The sequence below is a fragment of the Neomonachus schauinslandi genome, chromosome 14 (assembly GCF_002201575.2).
Source record: "Neomonachus schauinslandi chromosome 14, ASM220157v2, whole genome shotgun sequence".
NCBI classification, from domain to species: domain Eukaryota; kingdom Metazoa; phylum Chordata; class Mammalia; order Carnivora; family Phocidae; genus Neomonachus; species Neomonachus schauinslandi.
In genome coordinates this window covers 64,594,318-64,608,459 of record NC_058416.1, presented here as the reverse complement: position 1 = coordinate 64,608,459, position 14,142 = coordinate 64,594,318, and the positions used below count along the sequence as shown (strand labels likewise).

The window sequence follows — 14,142 nt, the reverse complement described above, 5'->3', positions numbered from 1 at the left end:
CCATTCTTGGGGCAGTGCTCAGAGAGAAGAGAAAAAAAAAACCCATCAGGAATTTCCTCTCACATTCTTTAGACTTTTTCTCTGTAAAGTTGTGCAGAAACTAGTCTAAGTTTTAGCCACTGCTGCCTTGCAGCTATGCAAGCTGGGCCTACCCCAAGGCAATGCCCCAAGATATACTAATAAAAATGGGAAACTCATTCCCATACAGGTCACTTCTCCAAGGTTTTGCTTGCCTCCAAAATCTGCTTGTTATTGTTCACTTTTCAGAGTTTTTAGGTAATTGGTTTTTATATTTTGTCTAGAGTTTTTAGTTGCAGTCAGCCAGAGAGAGAGAGAGGCTATAGTGAACTTATTTCATCCTGGCCAGATCCAGAAGCCTGTCAATGTAGTTTTAAATTACATTTCTCCATGAGTCACGTTAAGCATCTTTTTATACGTTTAAGGGCCATTTTCATTTTTTGTGACTGTGAATTCATGTCTTTTGCCCATTTTCTGTTTGGTCTTTAGACTTTCCTTAATTTTGAAGATTTCTGTATATTCTAAAGTTATTAGAATTTTATCTCTTTTGACATGCAAAAGTTTAAAAATGTCTTAGGTATTTTATCTTCTAATTGGTATTGTGAATGGAGTTTTCTCTAACAGGTTATTGTTTGTGCATATGGAAGCTATTAAGTTCTCTTTGTTAGTCCCCCACCCTCCTACATTACTGAATTTTTTTTTAATGCTTGAATTTGTTTTATTATTGATTATCTAAGGCTCTCATGTATATCATCATGTCATCTGGAAAATAATTTAATGTTTTCTTTTCCAAGTCATATGCCTTCAATTGATTTTTCTTATTTAATTGCATTGGCTTAGACCTCCAGTACAGTTTTGAATAGTAGTATAGATATTGGGTATTCTGATCTTAGAGGAAATACCTCTGATATTTCTTCATAAAGTAATGTGTTGACCTTAGAAGGAGGGGTGCGTGTGTGTGTGTGTGTGTGTGAGTATTTTAATAATTTTAAGAAACCCATCAGTTTCTCTTTGGTTAGTTGGGGTTTGTTTTGTTTGGTTTTGTTTCAAGATTTTATTTATTTATTTTGAGAGAGTGATAGAGAGACAGCACGAGTGAGGGGGAGGGGCAGAGGGAGAGGGAGAAGCAGATTCCCCACTGAGCAGGGAGCCAGGTTAAGTGTTTTAATAAAAACCTAGGTGCCCTGGTTAAGTGTTTTAATAAAAAGTGGGTATTGAGAGGGGCACCTGGGTGACTCAGCCAGTTAAGCATCTGCCTTCAGCTCAGGTCATGAGCCCAGGGTCCTGGGATTCAACCCTGGGTTGGGCTCCCTGTTCAGTCGGGAGCCTGCTTCTCCCACTCCCTCTGCCGCTCCCCTGGCTAATGCTCTCTCGCTCTCTCTGTCAAATAAATAAATAAAATCTTAAAAAAAAGGGTATTGAGGGGCAACTGGGTGGCTCAGTCGGTTAAGCATCCAACTCTTGATTTTAGCTCAGGTCATGAACTCAGGGTTGTAAGATTGAGCCCCGTGTTGGGCCCCATGCTGGGCATGGAGCCTGCTTAAGAATCTCTCTTTTCTGTCTCCCTCTACCCCTCCCCTCCCCTCTAAAAAAAAAAAAAAATGGGTATTGAATGTTGTCAAAAGTTTTTTTTTTTTTTTTGGCATCTATAGAGATAAATTATATGACTTTTCTCCGTAGATTTATTAATATGGTGTATGACATTAATGGATTTCCTAATTAAACTAACCTTATGGGCACCTAGGTGGCTCAGTTGGTTAAATGTCTGCCTTCGGCTCAGGTCATGAGGGTCCTGTGTTGGGCTCCCTGCTCAGTAGGGAGCCTGCTTCTCCATCTCCCTCTGCCCACCCCTCTTGCTCTCTCTCACTCACATCTCTCTCTCTCACACAAACATGCTCTCTCTCTCAAATAAATAAATAAAATCTTAAGAAAAAAAAAAAACAACTACCCTTGCATTCCAAGGATAAATTCCACTTGGTCATCATGTATTATTTCTTTAATTTGATGTTGTATTTTGTTTGCTTAATATTTTATTTACTATTTTTTATATGATATTCATAAGTGATACTGGTCTCTACTTTCCATCTGGTCAAAGCTTTAAATATATCTCATGAATTCTGGCTTGTAGTGTTTTCATTGTCGTTTTTAAAATTTGTGGATGAAAAACATAATAATAAAATAAAATTTGTGGATTAAGTACTTCCCCTTTCACCTAAAATTTGTTGTTTAATAAATGGTTTTAAATTTTTAGTTGGGAGGACATTTTCGTTTTTATTTTGTTAATTTCTGATTTAACTGCACTGTGGTCATTGTATATGTTTATAATATTTCCTTATGGAACTTACTGATGTTTTCTTTGTGACCCAGTATATAATTTTTACACATGTTCCCATGCACTTGAGAAGAAGGTGTCATCTCTGTTATCAGAGTGTAAAGTTCCATGTGGATCCATAATATTTACCCCATGGAGTCTTCTATTTCCTTACTATTATTATCCACTTGACTTGTACTGAGAGCAGTAGTCTATCATGTTCTCCAATTATTGGTGAGTTTTTTCCGTGATTCCTTGAATTTCCTGTAGTTTCTGTTTTATAAAGGTGGTGTTTCTGTCATTTAAGACATAGGTATTCAAAACAATCATATATTCATTGTGAATTGCAGCTTTCAGTATTGCAAAGTGTGTGGGTTTGTCAATTCTAATACTTTTTGGCTAGAATTCAACTTTGTTGACATCTGTATTTCACTGCTCTTTTATTGTTTCTATTTGTCTGAAATACCTTTGTCCATTTCTAGTTTTAGCCTTTTGGAATCACTTCAACGTTTTTTTTTAAAAAGATTTATTTATTTATTTTAGAGAGAGAGAGCGTGAGTGGGGGGGGGGGCGCACTGAGGGAGAGGGAAAGAAGTCCCAAGTAGACTCTGCGCTGAGCACAGAGCCCGACATGGGGCTCAATCTCAGGACCCCGAGCCCAAACCAATCAGACACATAACTGACTGCACCACCCAGGCGCGCCCCCCCCCCTTTTCATATTAACTTTATATTTTAAGTATTCTGTGTATGGTCTTTCATCAGATATATGTGTCATGAATATTTTCTCCCGTCTACAGCCTCATTTTTTACATCCTTAATGTCTCTTAATGAGAATTATGATTTTGAGTTTCATCCATGTGAGACTGGAGTTTATACATTTTCAGTTTTGTGGAATATCCTATTATATGAATGTTTTATTCTTTTCTACAGTTGATGGTCATTTGGGTTGTTTCTAGTTTTTATTAGCATGCATAATATTGCTATAACATTCTTGTACAAATTTCTTCTTGTACATATATGAGAATTTCTGTAAGGTATTTATCTAATAAAGGGGTTGCTGCATCATAAGGTGTGTGAACTAGTCCCAGATTGTGTTCCAAAGTGATTTTTTCAATTTATGCTCCCTCTAGCATGGTAAAGGGTTCAAGTTGTCCTGCATTGTAGTCAACATTTGACAGATTGTTTAATCTTTTGCTAATTTGCTAGGAGTGTAATTATATCACATTGTGGTTTTGACAGCCATTTCCAAGATTATTAATTAGGTTAAATACCTTTTCATATGTGTATTCGTCATTTATGTTTCTTGTGATATATCTGTTCAAATCTTTTGTTTATTTTCCTTTTTGGTGTTTGCTTTCTTATTGTATTGATCTGTATGTTGTTTATTCTGGATATGAGTCCAGGGTGGGTTTGTCTTCCTCCCCCTCCTCTAGAATGCTTTTATAATTTCAAGCTTACAGAAAAGTTGCAAGTATAGCATAGTAAATACTTACATATTCTTCACTTATGTTCTTCAGTTGTTAGCATTTTGCCACATTTGCTTTACCTCTCTATATGTAGATAGAGATTGAAATTTCTTTTTCTGAAACATTTGAAAACTGTACAGACATCATGACATTTCACCCCTAAAACACTGTAGCCTGTGAATAAGGGCATTTTTCTAGGCAAAATACCATTATCCTGCCCAATAAAATTAACAATAATTTCATATTTTATTTTTTTATTTTTTTTTTTTTTAAAGAATCTTTTTTTTTTCAAAGATTTTATTTATTTATTTGAGACAGAGAGAATGAGAGACAGAGAGCATGAGAGGGAGGAGGGTCAGAGGGAGAAGCAGGCTCCCTGCCGAGCAGGGAGCCTGATGCGGGACTCGATCCCAGGACTCCAGGATCATGACCTGAGCCGAAGGCAGTCGCTTAACCAACTGAGCCACCCAGGCGCCCAATAATTTCATATTTTAAAAAATATGTATTTAGAGAGAGAGTGAGCATGAGCAGGCGGAGGGGCAGAGGGAGAGGGGGAGAGAGAATCCCAAGCCTACTCTGCACTGATGCCGGGATCCCGACCTGAGCTGAAATCAAGAGTCGGATGCTCAACTGACTGAGCCACCCAGGTGCCCCACAATAATTCCATATTATCTACAGTCCATATTCAGAAATTCCCCAGTTGTCCCCCCCACTTTTTGATCCAATCAAGGTTCATGTGTTAGATCTGGTCACAATGCCTCTTTAGTCTCTCAATTTAGAACCCTCACCCTGCTTTTTGCTCTTGTTTTTTCTCTTGATCTTGACTTTTTGATAAGTCTGAGCTAGTTGCCTTGTCCAGTATCCTGTAATCTGGATGTGTCTGATTGTTTTCAGCAAGTTGTTGGCACAGATGTACAAGGATGGTGCCGTGTTTTCTGGCATCACCTCAGGAGATAAGTGATGCCAGTTTGTTTACTATTGGCGGTGCCATCTTCAATCTCATGGTGAAGGTGGTGACAGCCAGATGTCTCCATCATTAAGGAACATTCTCCTTCTGTGATCAGTCAATAATCTGTAGTGTAATACCTTGGCACAGTGCAAATCTCCTGTTTCCCAACAGCCTTTCACCCGGTTGGGTCCTTTTTCAAATCTGAGTGGTGATTTTTATGATCTCTTGCTCTCCAATTGTGATTTTAGTTCCCTCTTTTTATTTCTTTAAAAGCATTAAACATCTTTATTTTATACGCCTGAATGCTTTGCACTCTAGGGGTCTAGTTCTGCCTTTTGTTGTTTCTCATGGCTCTCATTCATGGTGCCATGTTTCCTTTTTTGTTTCTAAGAGTTTTGACTACTTGCATTTCATAGGGCTTTATCGGTGAATTCATTCAGGCCTGCGTTGAACATGGGCTCCTATGAGAGACATTCACAGACTGAAGTTTTGGAGACCTCCTAAGGTGGTGTAAATTAGGACTAAAGCCCGAAGGCTGGCATCATGCGGGCACCTCTGGGTGTAGGTGTACTTCTGGTTCAGTCTAACACTGAGCATTTAGTCCTGTGGGGTCTCATCTTTATGGAGATGCTCCTATGAGATTGTCCACTTTGGGAGGGCCCTAAACTTTGTCTTTCATAGACTCAGAGGCCTTGCTTAAGAACCAGAATTCTAGGTCACTAATGTAGCAGATGCCTTAGGGCAGGTGCCAACTGGGGGCTCCATAGACCTCACTACATTTGACTTCCACTTAGTGTTTGGCCTCTGAAGGTTCTAGACTTTTTTTTTTTTTGACAGCTTAGTGATGTACTGAAGATTTTCGGTCTTTATTTTAGTTGTTTTGTGGGCATCTATCCTGCTACAAAGTGGTGCCTCCCTAGTCTGTGCTGGTTATGGAATTCTTAGGTGCCTTATGGGGCTGCTGGAAACCATTCTGTGCTCTTGTGGGGCTCACTTATGGAGGGCGGGGAGGGCGGGGCCAGTACCTCATGGGGCCCTGCTCCCCAGCCCTGGAGGTACTCGCAGCATCCCGTGCAGCCTGTCCTTGCACTCCCAGACATAGGCAGTCAGTGGGGCAGGACCCGGTGGGCTGGAGCTGGCAGGAAGAGTGCTTGGCTGACTCTGGTTGTGGCTTCCCCGCTTTGGCTCACTTCTCAGTGCTCCTGGTTGATTCCAAGCTTCTTTAAGAACCAGTGGTCCTGTTGCGGTAAAAGGAAAGGGTTCTGTGACTGAGTGCACGGTGGGTGCTCAGGGCTGACTCATGGGTCAGGCTGTGGTCTCTGGGTACCAGCTTCTCCCTTGGCCCTGCCTCCTCTGCGTTTGCCAGTCTTTGGTGGTTTGCCTGCCTTCCCCATGAGGGGCACCCTTGCGGCCCATGGCTGCTCTGCCTGCCTCAGGTGTGTGTGGCTTGGTGGGAGGGTGAGAGCCAGGTGTAGCCTGGTCCCAGCCACCCATGTGCCTTCCCACAGGGAACCCTGCTTGCCCGCTGCTCCTCATGCCAGGAGGAGGGCTCCAGGCCCCTCTCTGTGGGGATGACCCTGAGGCCTGCCAGGCTGCTGCTTCTGAGGCAGGACGCAGGGGGGCACTGTCGTCCTCCATCCAGGGGCCGAGGGCCTGAGGGGCTTTCGGGGTTCACAGCATCAGTTGGAAAGGCTGTCAGGGTTGCGCAAATTTTGTCAGATTGTCTTTCTTTTTAATTTTGAAAAGAATGTGTCTCTCTTTGACATCTCGAAGAGCAGGCAGAATCCGAAGTTGTGCTCGGTGGATTGAGTTTCATGTTCCTTTGCCCTCTGGGAGGAAAAGACGAGTGACAGAATAGGGAAACGAGGCAGCGGCGGGCGGCTGGTACCGTGCACTGGTGTTGCACAAGGGGCTGCGGCCTCCGCTCCGGGCGGCCCGCTGCCAGGGGAGATAGGATAACGCAATTATTCTCAATTAGATTAATAAAGAATAATTAGATGTCATAAATCAAGTAATCATACGATATTGTCATGGGAAAAATATGTAGCTAGAATTAATTAGTTTTCAAATAAAGCGTTTATTTTAATTGCTTGAAATGATGGAGCCCTTAATTGCCGGTGCATCATTTTGGCCTGAACATTTTGGTTGTTGTAACAACGTGACGGGTTTGTTCCCTGCGGTTCTGGGGAAACAATAGAGGAGAACTTGATTTCATCACCTCAGACCGAGCCTTGTGTTAGTGAGGTTCTGGAAACTCCCATCAGGCCGCAGGCAAGTGCCAAGTGTGGGCTGTGCTTCGGCTGGCGCTGCCCAAGGCCCCCATGCTGCCTGTGCGTGTGTGTGTGTGTGCATGCATGTGCGTGCGTGTGTATGCATGTGTGTGCCCTCTGTCCGTGTGCGCATGCGTGTGCATGAACGCAGCGTGTGCGTGCGTCAGCACCGCACCGTGGGAGGCTGTGCGGAAGTGGTCTGTAGGGCTCCGAGGCCCAGACCGTGGGGGTGGGATGCCCCCCGCTCCCCAGCCCTGGAGACTGGGGCTTTTCTGATGGGTTGAGGTGCTTTAGCGGGGTTCTGCATTCTTGGGTTTTTCCAGATCTGGGGCCCTGGAGCTGACCAGCTGTTCTGCTAGCACAGACAGCCAGTAGCTTCGGAGGGCCCTATAGCTGCTCCTCTGAATTTTGTCCCAAGCCTGCCTGCCGGAGGGCAGCCTTGCAGGGTTCACAGCTCCAGCTGAGCAGTGTCTCCTGGCCGCTCACCTGTCCCAGGCCAGAGCAGGGGCCATGGGTCATGGAGCAGTATGGAGTCAGGTCTCTGTGCACAGGAGGCCGTCCTTGTGTCTGGGAAGAGTCAGTTGGTTTTTAGCGAAAGGTGAGAGAGGCTTTTACAGTAAAAACCCTAAAAAAAGAAAGAAACAAACAGGGACTTGGCCATTTGTAAGCTCCATTCCCAGGGACCCCTTCCTTCTCTTTGAAACCCCTCGACAGAGGCGGGATCAAGCAGTAGAGCGGCTGCCTATGGTCTCTCACCAGTAAATGTGAGCATCTGCCCCTTCCTGGCCCTAGCCCTGCAGTGTCTGCTTTGGGTCGTTAGGATCTCAGCCCCAACCCCACTTCCAGCCCTCACGTGGGCCAGGCCTCAGCTAGCCTGGTGCTGGCAGTGGCTTTCTGCTGGGTCTCTGCAGCGTTTCCCTGACTCCGGTGGTCTCCAGAGTCTCGGGTCACTGCCTGTCCCTGTTCCCTCTCACCCCCCGCCCTGCTATCTAGGTGACTCAGAGCCCCCTGGCTTACAAGGCCCCAGCTGCCTTGACAGTGGCATTTCTCAGGTGCTTTGAACCTTTCACTCTAGTGAAGCTACTCCGGGCTCTCTTCTGAAGAGAGAGAGAAGGAAAGGGTCTGGGATGGTTTCAACGAGGGGAGGTACAGGGCTTCCCGGTTGAGAGTGTGGCTGAAGCGGTGCCTGGACTGGTCTCCTGCTGGAGAAACCCACGCCTCTCCTGCCTCTGCGCCTGCATATTTGCCTGTCTCGGCCTCAGCACCCCTTCTGCGTGGGCCTCCGTGCTTGGCCTGGAACCCCCTCCAACCTCTGGCATCGGCCAAGGCTCCCTCCTGGAGGAATGCTATCTTCTCTGCTCCTGTTCTTTGCCCTGCCCAGTTCCTCTGGTGGCTGTGGCTCCCTCAGTGGCCGGGCAGCCTCCTCCCTGCTCTGTGTCCAGGCTGGAGAGGGGCAGGTGGGGAAGGGCCTCAGAGCCCAGCAGGAGAGGCCTCCTGATGAAGTTGCTGCAGCTCCCCAGCAGTCTGCTCCTGGCCTTTCCCTCTGTACCCTCAGCCTGGCCTGGGACCTGCAGGCTGACAGATGTGCCCCCGTGGTCATTGGAGCAGGTCACTTCTGGTCTGGCAACCATCCCTGTCCCGTTGCTGGGGTGGGCTCAGTGGGGACACTGGGAGGCTTCACCTTTCAGGTGGGTGGGCCCCACAGGACCAGTGATTTGAGGAAGGGTCACTCATCTGTGATATCAGTCCTCCTGGGGAGTGGCAAGGTAACTCAGTCCCTGCCCCTTGCCCACACACTAGTGCACCGGCCACTCTGCCTCTTGGTGGCAGCGTGCAGACTTCAGGCCTGAGTCTGAGGGGCCTGGGGTAGCTCACCAGACCATCCCCTGCCTCCTGTTTCTCCAACAGTAAGTGTGGTGTTGCCTTCTCTAAGGGTGGAGGTACAGGCCCTCAGGACCCAGCAGGTGGTGTTTGCAGCACATGTGAGAGTGAGAGAGAGCCTCCTCTTCATCTTTGGGTCCTGCTCGCTCTTCCAGCCCCCAGGGACCCCGCACACCTCTTGTCTGTCCATTGGTTCATACCTTCAGTATGCACTTGCTGAGCAGCTGCTTTGTGCCTGATGCCAGTGGCCAGGCCTGTGGTCTGGGGGGAGCAGGCCAGTGTGGGCCCTGTTCCCCGAGCTTGCTACAGGGCCAGAGTGGACAGCATGTCCTGGCATGTCATTGCTCCCCTGCAGGGAGGATAGGAGATGGGCATCAGGAGGGAGGAAGGAGGCTGAATTTGCAGTACTCAGACAGGCCCAGAGGCAGGACAGACACCCCAGGGTGTGTGGACAGCCCAGGCGAGGAGAAGGCAAACCGAGTGAGGAGGAGTCACTCCACCTGCTGCTGCGGCCAGTGGGATTCAGGGAGTCAGAGGGTATAGATGGTGGGTGGGTGGACAGCAAGCCCTGGAGGCCAGGGGCGGGCTCTACGCAGGGTGCTGAAGGTGAGAGTGACCTCAGAAGGGTGTGGGCGCCACTGTGCCTACCCAGAGATGGTGCAGGTTGGGGCCACGGTGATGCCATTTCGGTGTAGAGGCCAATAGGCAGGATGGAAGACAGGCTGAAGGGGGTGGGTAGCATCCAGGGAGGCTCCGACTGCCTTCCTGAAGGACGACAAGTGGGTCACTCACACCCTTCCTTGGTCCCCAGGTGACTGCACCCCCACCCAGTATGGCAGCCTCCCTGCTCCCACCGCCAGACCCCCAGTTTGTCCTCCGAGGTACCCAGTCGGCGGTGCATGCGCTGCATTTCTTCGGAGGAGCCCAAGGACAGGGGCGCCCACTCCTCCTCTCAGGGTGAGTAGCTGCGACCCCAACCCAACCCCAGGGGTTAGCCCAGGGTGAATTTAGGGGGCGGTGGGCTAGCAATGAGCCCGGGGCTCATTTGGGGATCCTAGTGACGGGCTCAGGCTGCCCATCACTCGGGCGGGCACACTGACTTTTCAGAACCCACTCGACAAGCTGTCCCTTGGGCCTGGCCCCCTCGGAGGAGGCAGGGAGCATGCCCTGATAGACACCATCCGGTTTACAGTGTCAGCGGCAGCCCCCTGTCCCTCTGCCTGAGGTGTCCTCAGAGGCTCCTGAGGGCCCTCTGCCCGCCATCCCTGGAAAAGGAGCACTGTGCCACTTTTACCCGTAGTTCACATGGACAGCCATCACCTCAACTAAAAGCCCCCGAATGAAATGCCCGGTCCACTGCTGTGGGGTTGCCAGGCCAGCCCTGCAGAGCATGCTGGGAATGTTCTCTGACACCTCTGCCTGAGCTGGTGCTTGCGCTTGTCAGAACAGGTCCCTGAGCGGGCTGGTGCACATCTGGAGCCTGCAGACGCGGAGGGCGGTTGCTACGCTGGACGGCCATGGGGGCCAGTGTGTGACCTGGCTGCAGACACTGCCCCAGGGGCACCGGCTCCTCAGGTGGGTCTTTTTTTTTTTTAAGATTTTATTTATTCACTTGAGACACAGAGATACAGAGAGGGAGAGAGAGCATGAGCAGGGAGAGAGGCAGAGGGAGAGGGAGAAGCAGGCTCCCCTCTGAGCCAGGAGCCTGATGTGGGGCTCGATCCCAGAACCCTGGGATCATGACCTGAGCTGAAGGCAGACACTTAACCATCTGAGCCACCCAGGCGCCCCTCCTCAGGTGGGTCTTGGTGGCAGCGAGCCAAGAGGGGCCAAGAGCTTGCCACTGGAGGCTCTCAGGGTCTCCCCCAGCTGCCGGGGCAGCCCCTCCCCATGGCAGAGCAGTGTGATCTCTGCCCTTGGCCCGTCCGGAGGCCATGTCCGGGGACACTGGGTGCCCGGCACTGCAGCCTCCATGACCACTGCTCTGTCCAGGCGGGTGCCCACCGAGAAAAGCCTGAAGAACACACAAAACAACTCCGTCTGCAGCCCCACACGCCACCTGTGGCCTGAGTAGAGCCCTCCCTGGCCCGCCAGGGCTCTCCAGTGGCAAGAGCTAGGCGTCCATGGCTGAGCTCAGGGCTTCTCCTTAAAGGAGCCTCAGCTTCCCTCCTGGGGACCCCAGGGCTCTGGTGTTGCAACACCTGCTCTGACGGGTGGTCCCCTTCCCACGAGGTGGAGAGGACTGGTCACCAGGGTGGTGCAGAGCCTGCGCCTGAAGCCCACCCACTGATTGGGCTTGTGCTCCAGACCCCGAGTGCAGCCACCCCCCGGGGCACCGGCTGGGCCACACAGGTGCCCAGGTCCATGGCATTTGGGCTGACTGGTGCAGGGAGAGCAGGAGATGGCGAGAGCAAGGTGGGGGTCTGGCACCCGTGACAGAGGATGCTGCACGTGCTAAAGCCACGGCGGACCCAGCTGTGAGCGGCTGTGAGCAGAGCCCAGAGGGGTCTGGCACTGCCACCATGGCCTTGTAGAGGTGCCAGGCTGGGGACGCCAGGCGAGAGGTGGGCCAGGAGGCAGCAGGAAGGGGCAGATGGGTGGGAGAATGAGTTTCTGTCTACCAAGTTTAAGTGAAACTTTCCTGAAAGCCCTGCAGGGCAGGTCTGTCTTCCTGCCGTGGACTCGGAGCCTGGACATCTAGGCACCATGGTTCCCGATCCCGAAAGGACGAGGCCTGTCAGGGACCCACCCTTCTTCAAAGCACTTTTGTGCTAGACATGCCGCTCCCACCACCCTGAAGGTGGCTCGCAGGTGATCAAAGGACCAGAGGTATCCAGGAGGCGGTGGCCCTGGACACGTGTGCTTGCAGAGCCCCAAACTGGCCCCCTTCTCCCCCAAATGGTGTGGAAGGCCCTCCATATGGTTGTGGATTTTCCCTGATGTTTAGAATAGAGTTTGCATTCAAATACCCCACTAAACCGCTTGCACTGGGGGCTGCTCTTTGTAAACATTCCTCCTGAGTTCTCAGCCAAAAGGTCTTGGGCCCTTTGGTGCCTTCTGCCCCTCCAGGGCCCAGATGCCCTGGGCTGTTCTCAGGGAACTCCCAGCCCTGCGGTCTGCTCCTCAGAGAGCTGGCCTGATGTGTGGGGAGGCAAGCGGCAAGGGCAATCGGTGAGTGAATGTTTGCTGGGCCTTCCCTTTCCAAGCTGGATGCCACTGCAGTAGCCCTGCTGCAGGCAGGGGCCCGTGGGTCAGGAGGTCTGCGGCGCAGACCGTGCAGGGACTTGGAATGCCCAGGTGCGTTTATGTTGCACTAGAGGCCGTGCGCCCAGCTGTGTTTGGAAGCCAGGTCTCTGCAAAGTGGCCCTTGAGAAAGGAAGGTACGCTTTCATGTCAAGGGGAGGCTGGAGGACAGAAAGCTGGGAGTCAGGCTGAGCCTTAGGCGCCACCCTCATGCCCGAGGGCACACCTGTGTCCAGTGACAGCCACCCAGGTGCTGTGTTTTATTGTGGCCTGTAGCCCCCTTGCAGAAAAGTGCACAGACCAAGTTTACAGACTGTTGTATTATCACAGAGTGAGCACCTGGGTAACCACTCCAAGTCAGGAGGCAGAACACTGACGTCTGCTCCGTTCTCGTCCCCAGGAGGCAGCCCCCTGCACCTCGTTCTTGCCTTACCACTCGGAATGTGCATCTCCAAAAAGCATAGACTTGTTAGGTCTGGTTTTTTTTCTTACTTAAAAAAAGGGGGCCGTGCAGAACAGCTTCCTTTGTACGTGACTTCTTCCACTCAGCTGTACTTTGTGAGGTCCACGATGGTGTGTGTAGCCATAGGGCATTGTGTGGGATTTTTCTGTGTGGTATTCCACTGGATGTGTATGTATACCCAAATTATTTCTAATTCTACCTTCAGTGGAGATCTGGGTTGTCCACCTGGGGCTGAGAAGCTTAAGAAGACCCCCGTCTGGGTCTCCGGGTGCCTGGTGCACACGTGTCTGCAGGTTGGACCCTGGACCCAGAGGTGGGGCGTCTGGGCCACAGGGTGTGCACACGTTGGGCAGCTCAGAGGGTGCCAGGCTGTCCCCAGTGCGAGTGCCCCCCCACCCTGCACTGCTCTCTGGGGCCTGGGCACTTCTGGGTGCAGCCTCATTTGCACTTTCCTGACCACTTAATGAGCCAGCCCTCTTCTGCGTTTGTTATCCCCTGGGATAAAGTCTCCCTTCAATCCACATTTCTCTATCGGATTGACTACCTTTTTCTTATTGAGTTACAGGAGTTCTTTTTATTTTTATTTTTATTTTTTTTAAAGATTTTATTTATTTATTTGAGACAGAGAGAATGAGAGAGACAGAGAGCACATGAGAGGAGGGAGGGTCAGAGGGAGAAGCAGGCTCCCCGCCGAGCAGGGAGCCCGATGCGGGACTCGATCCCGGGACTCCAGGATCATGACCCGAGCCGAAGGCAGTCACTTAACCAACTGAGCCACCCAGGCGCCCAGGAGTTCTTTTTATATTCTAGAAATGGCTGATATTTTTATATCACCAGGTACTGCTCCCACAAAGTGGCTTATCGTTCTCACTCCTTAAGGATGTGTTAATGAGCAGAAGTTAGCCATTTAAATGGGGTCGGGTCTGCCATCTTTCCCTTTTGGCTGGTGCTTCTGTGTCGTGTGAAGGAGTCCCAGCAACAGGTCGTCAAGACCTTCCTGATCTCCCAGGAGCTTCAGTCTTGTTCCTTTTGAGCCCACACTGCATCTGGAATTGACTGTTGGTGAGGAGGAGCATTCTTTGTTTCTGTATGGATACCCAGTGGTCCCGTCCTCCCTGCTCTCGTTTCCCCTCCAAGTTCAGGGATGTGGGCAGCTGAGGAAGTGGACAGTAGGGGGTGACTTCCAGGCAGAGGTGTTGGAGCAGTGTGCCCAGCGGCCAGAGAACCAGGGTGATGGGGGCGAGGTCTCAGAGGTAACTGGGGAGGTTGGGAGATTGGCTGCTTCATGCAAGCAAGTTTGTTGGTGGAGCGTGGCAGTAAATATCTTGAGGAAAATGGGAGGCAGGTTTGTCCCAGTCAGAGAATAGAGTCACAAACCTGAGAAGGAGGAAGGAGAGGAAGAAGCCTTGGGGCATCAGCATGAACTTGTGAGGTGTTGAAAATATATACACAAAGGTATACAGAAATACTTGTGTATGTATGTTTGCATGTGTGAGTGTGTGTGTGTGAAGCTTGTGTGTGTGAGTGAGGGGTGTGTGTGT

The 14,142-nt window shown here is 50.1% G+C and overlaps 1 protein-coding gene across 2 annotated transcripts in view; it reads left to right on the top strand.

The window, feature by feature from the left end:
- Window positions 1-14,142, top strand: part of GNB1L (G protein subunit beta 1 like) — a 58,027-nt gene that overhangs the window by 14,859 nt on the left and 29,026 nt on the right. For both annotated transcript variants that reach the window (XM_044920913.1, XM_021690850.1), the window contains exons 2-3: window positions 9,707-9,852; window positions 10,345-10,470. In XM_044920913.1, coding sequence (XP_044776848.1) covers window positions 9,728-9,852; window positions 10,345-10,470 — 251 coding nt within the window. In that variant the 5' untranslated portion in view covers window positions 9,707-9,727. The remainder of the gene's footprint in view (window positions 1-9,706; window positions 9,853-10,344; window positions 10,471-14,142) is intronic.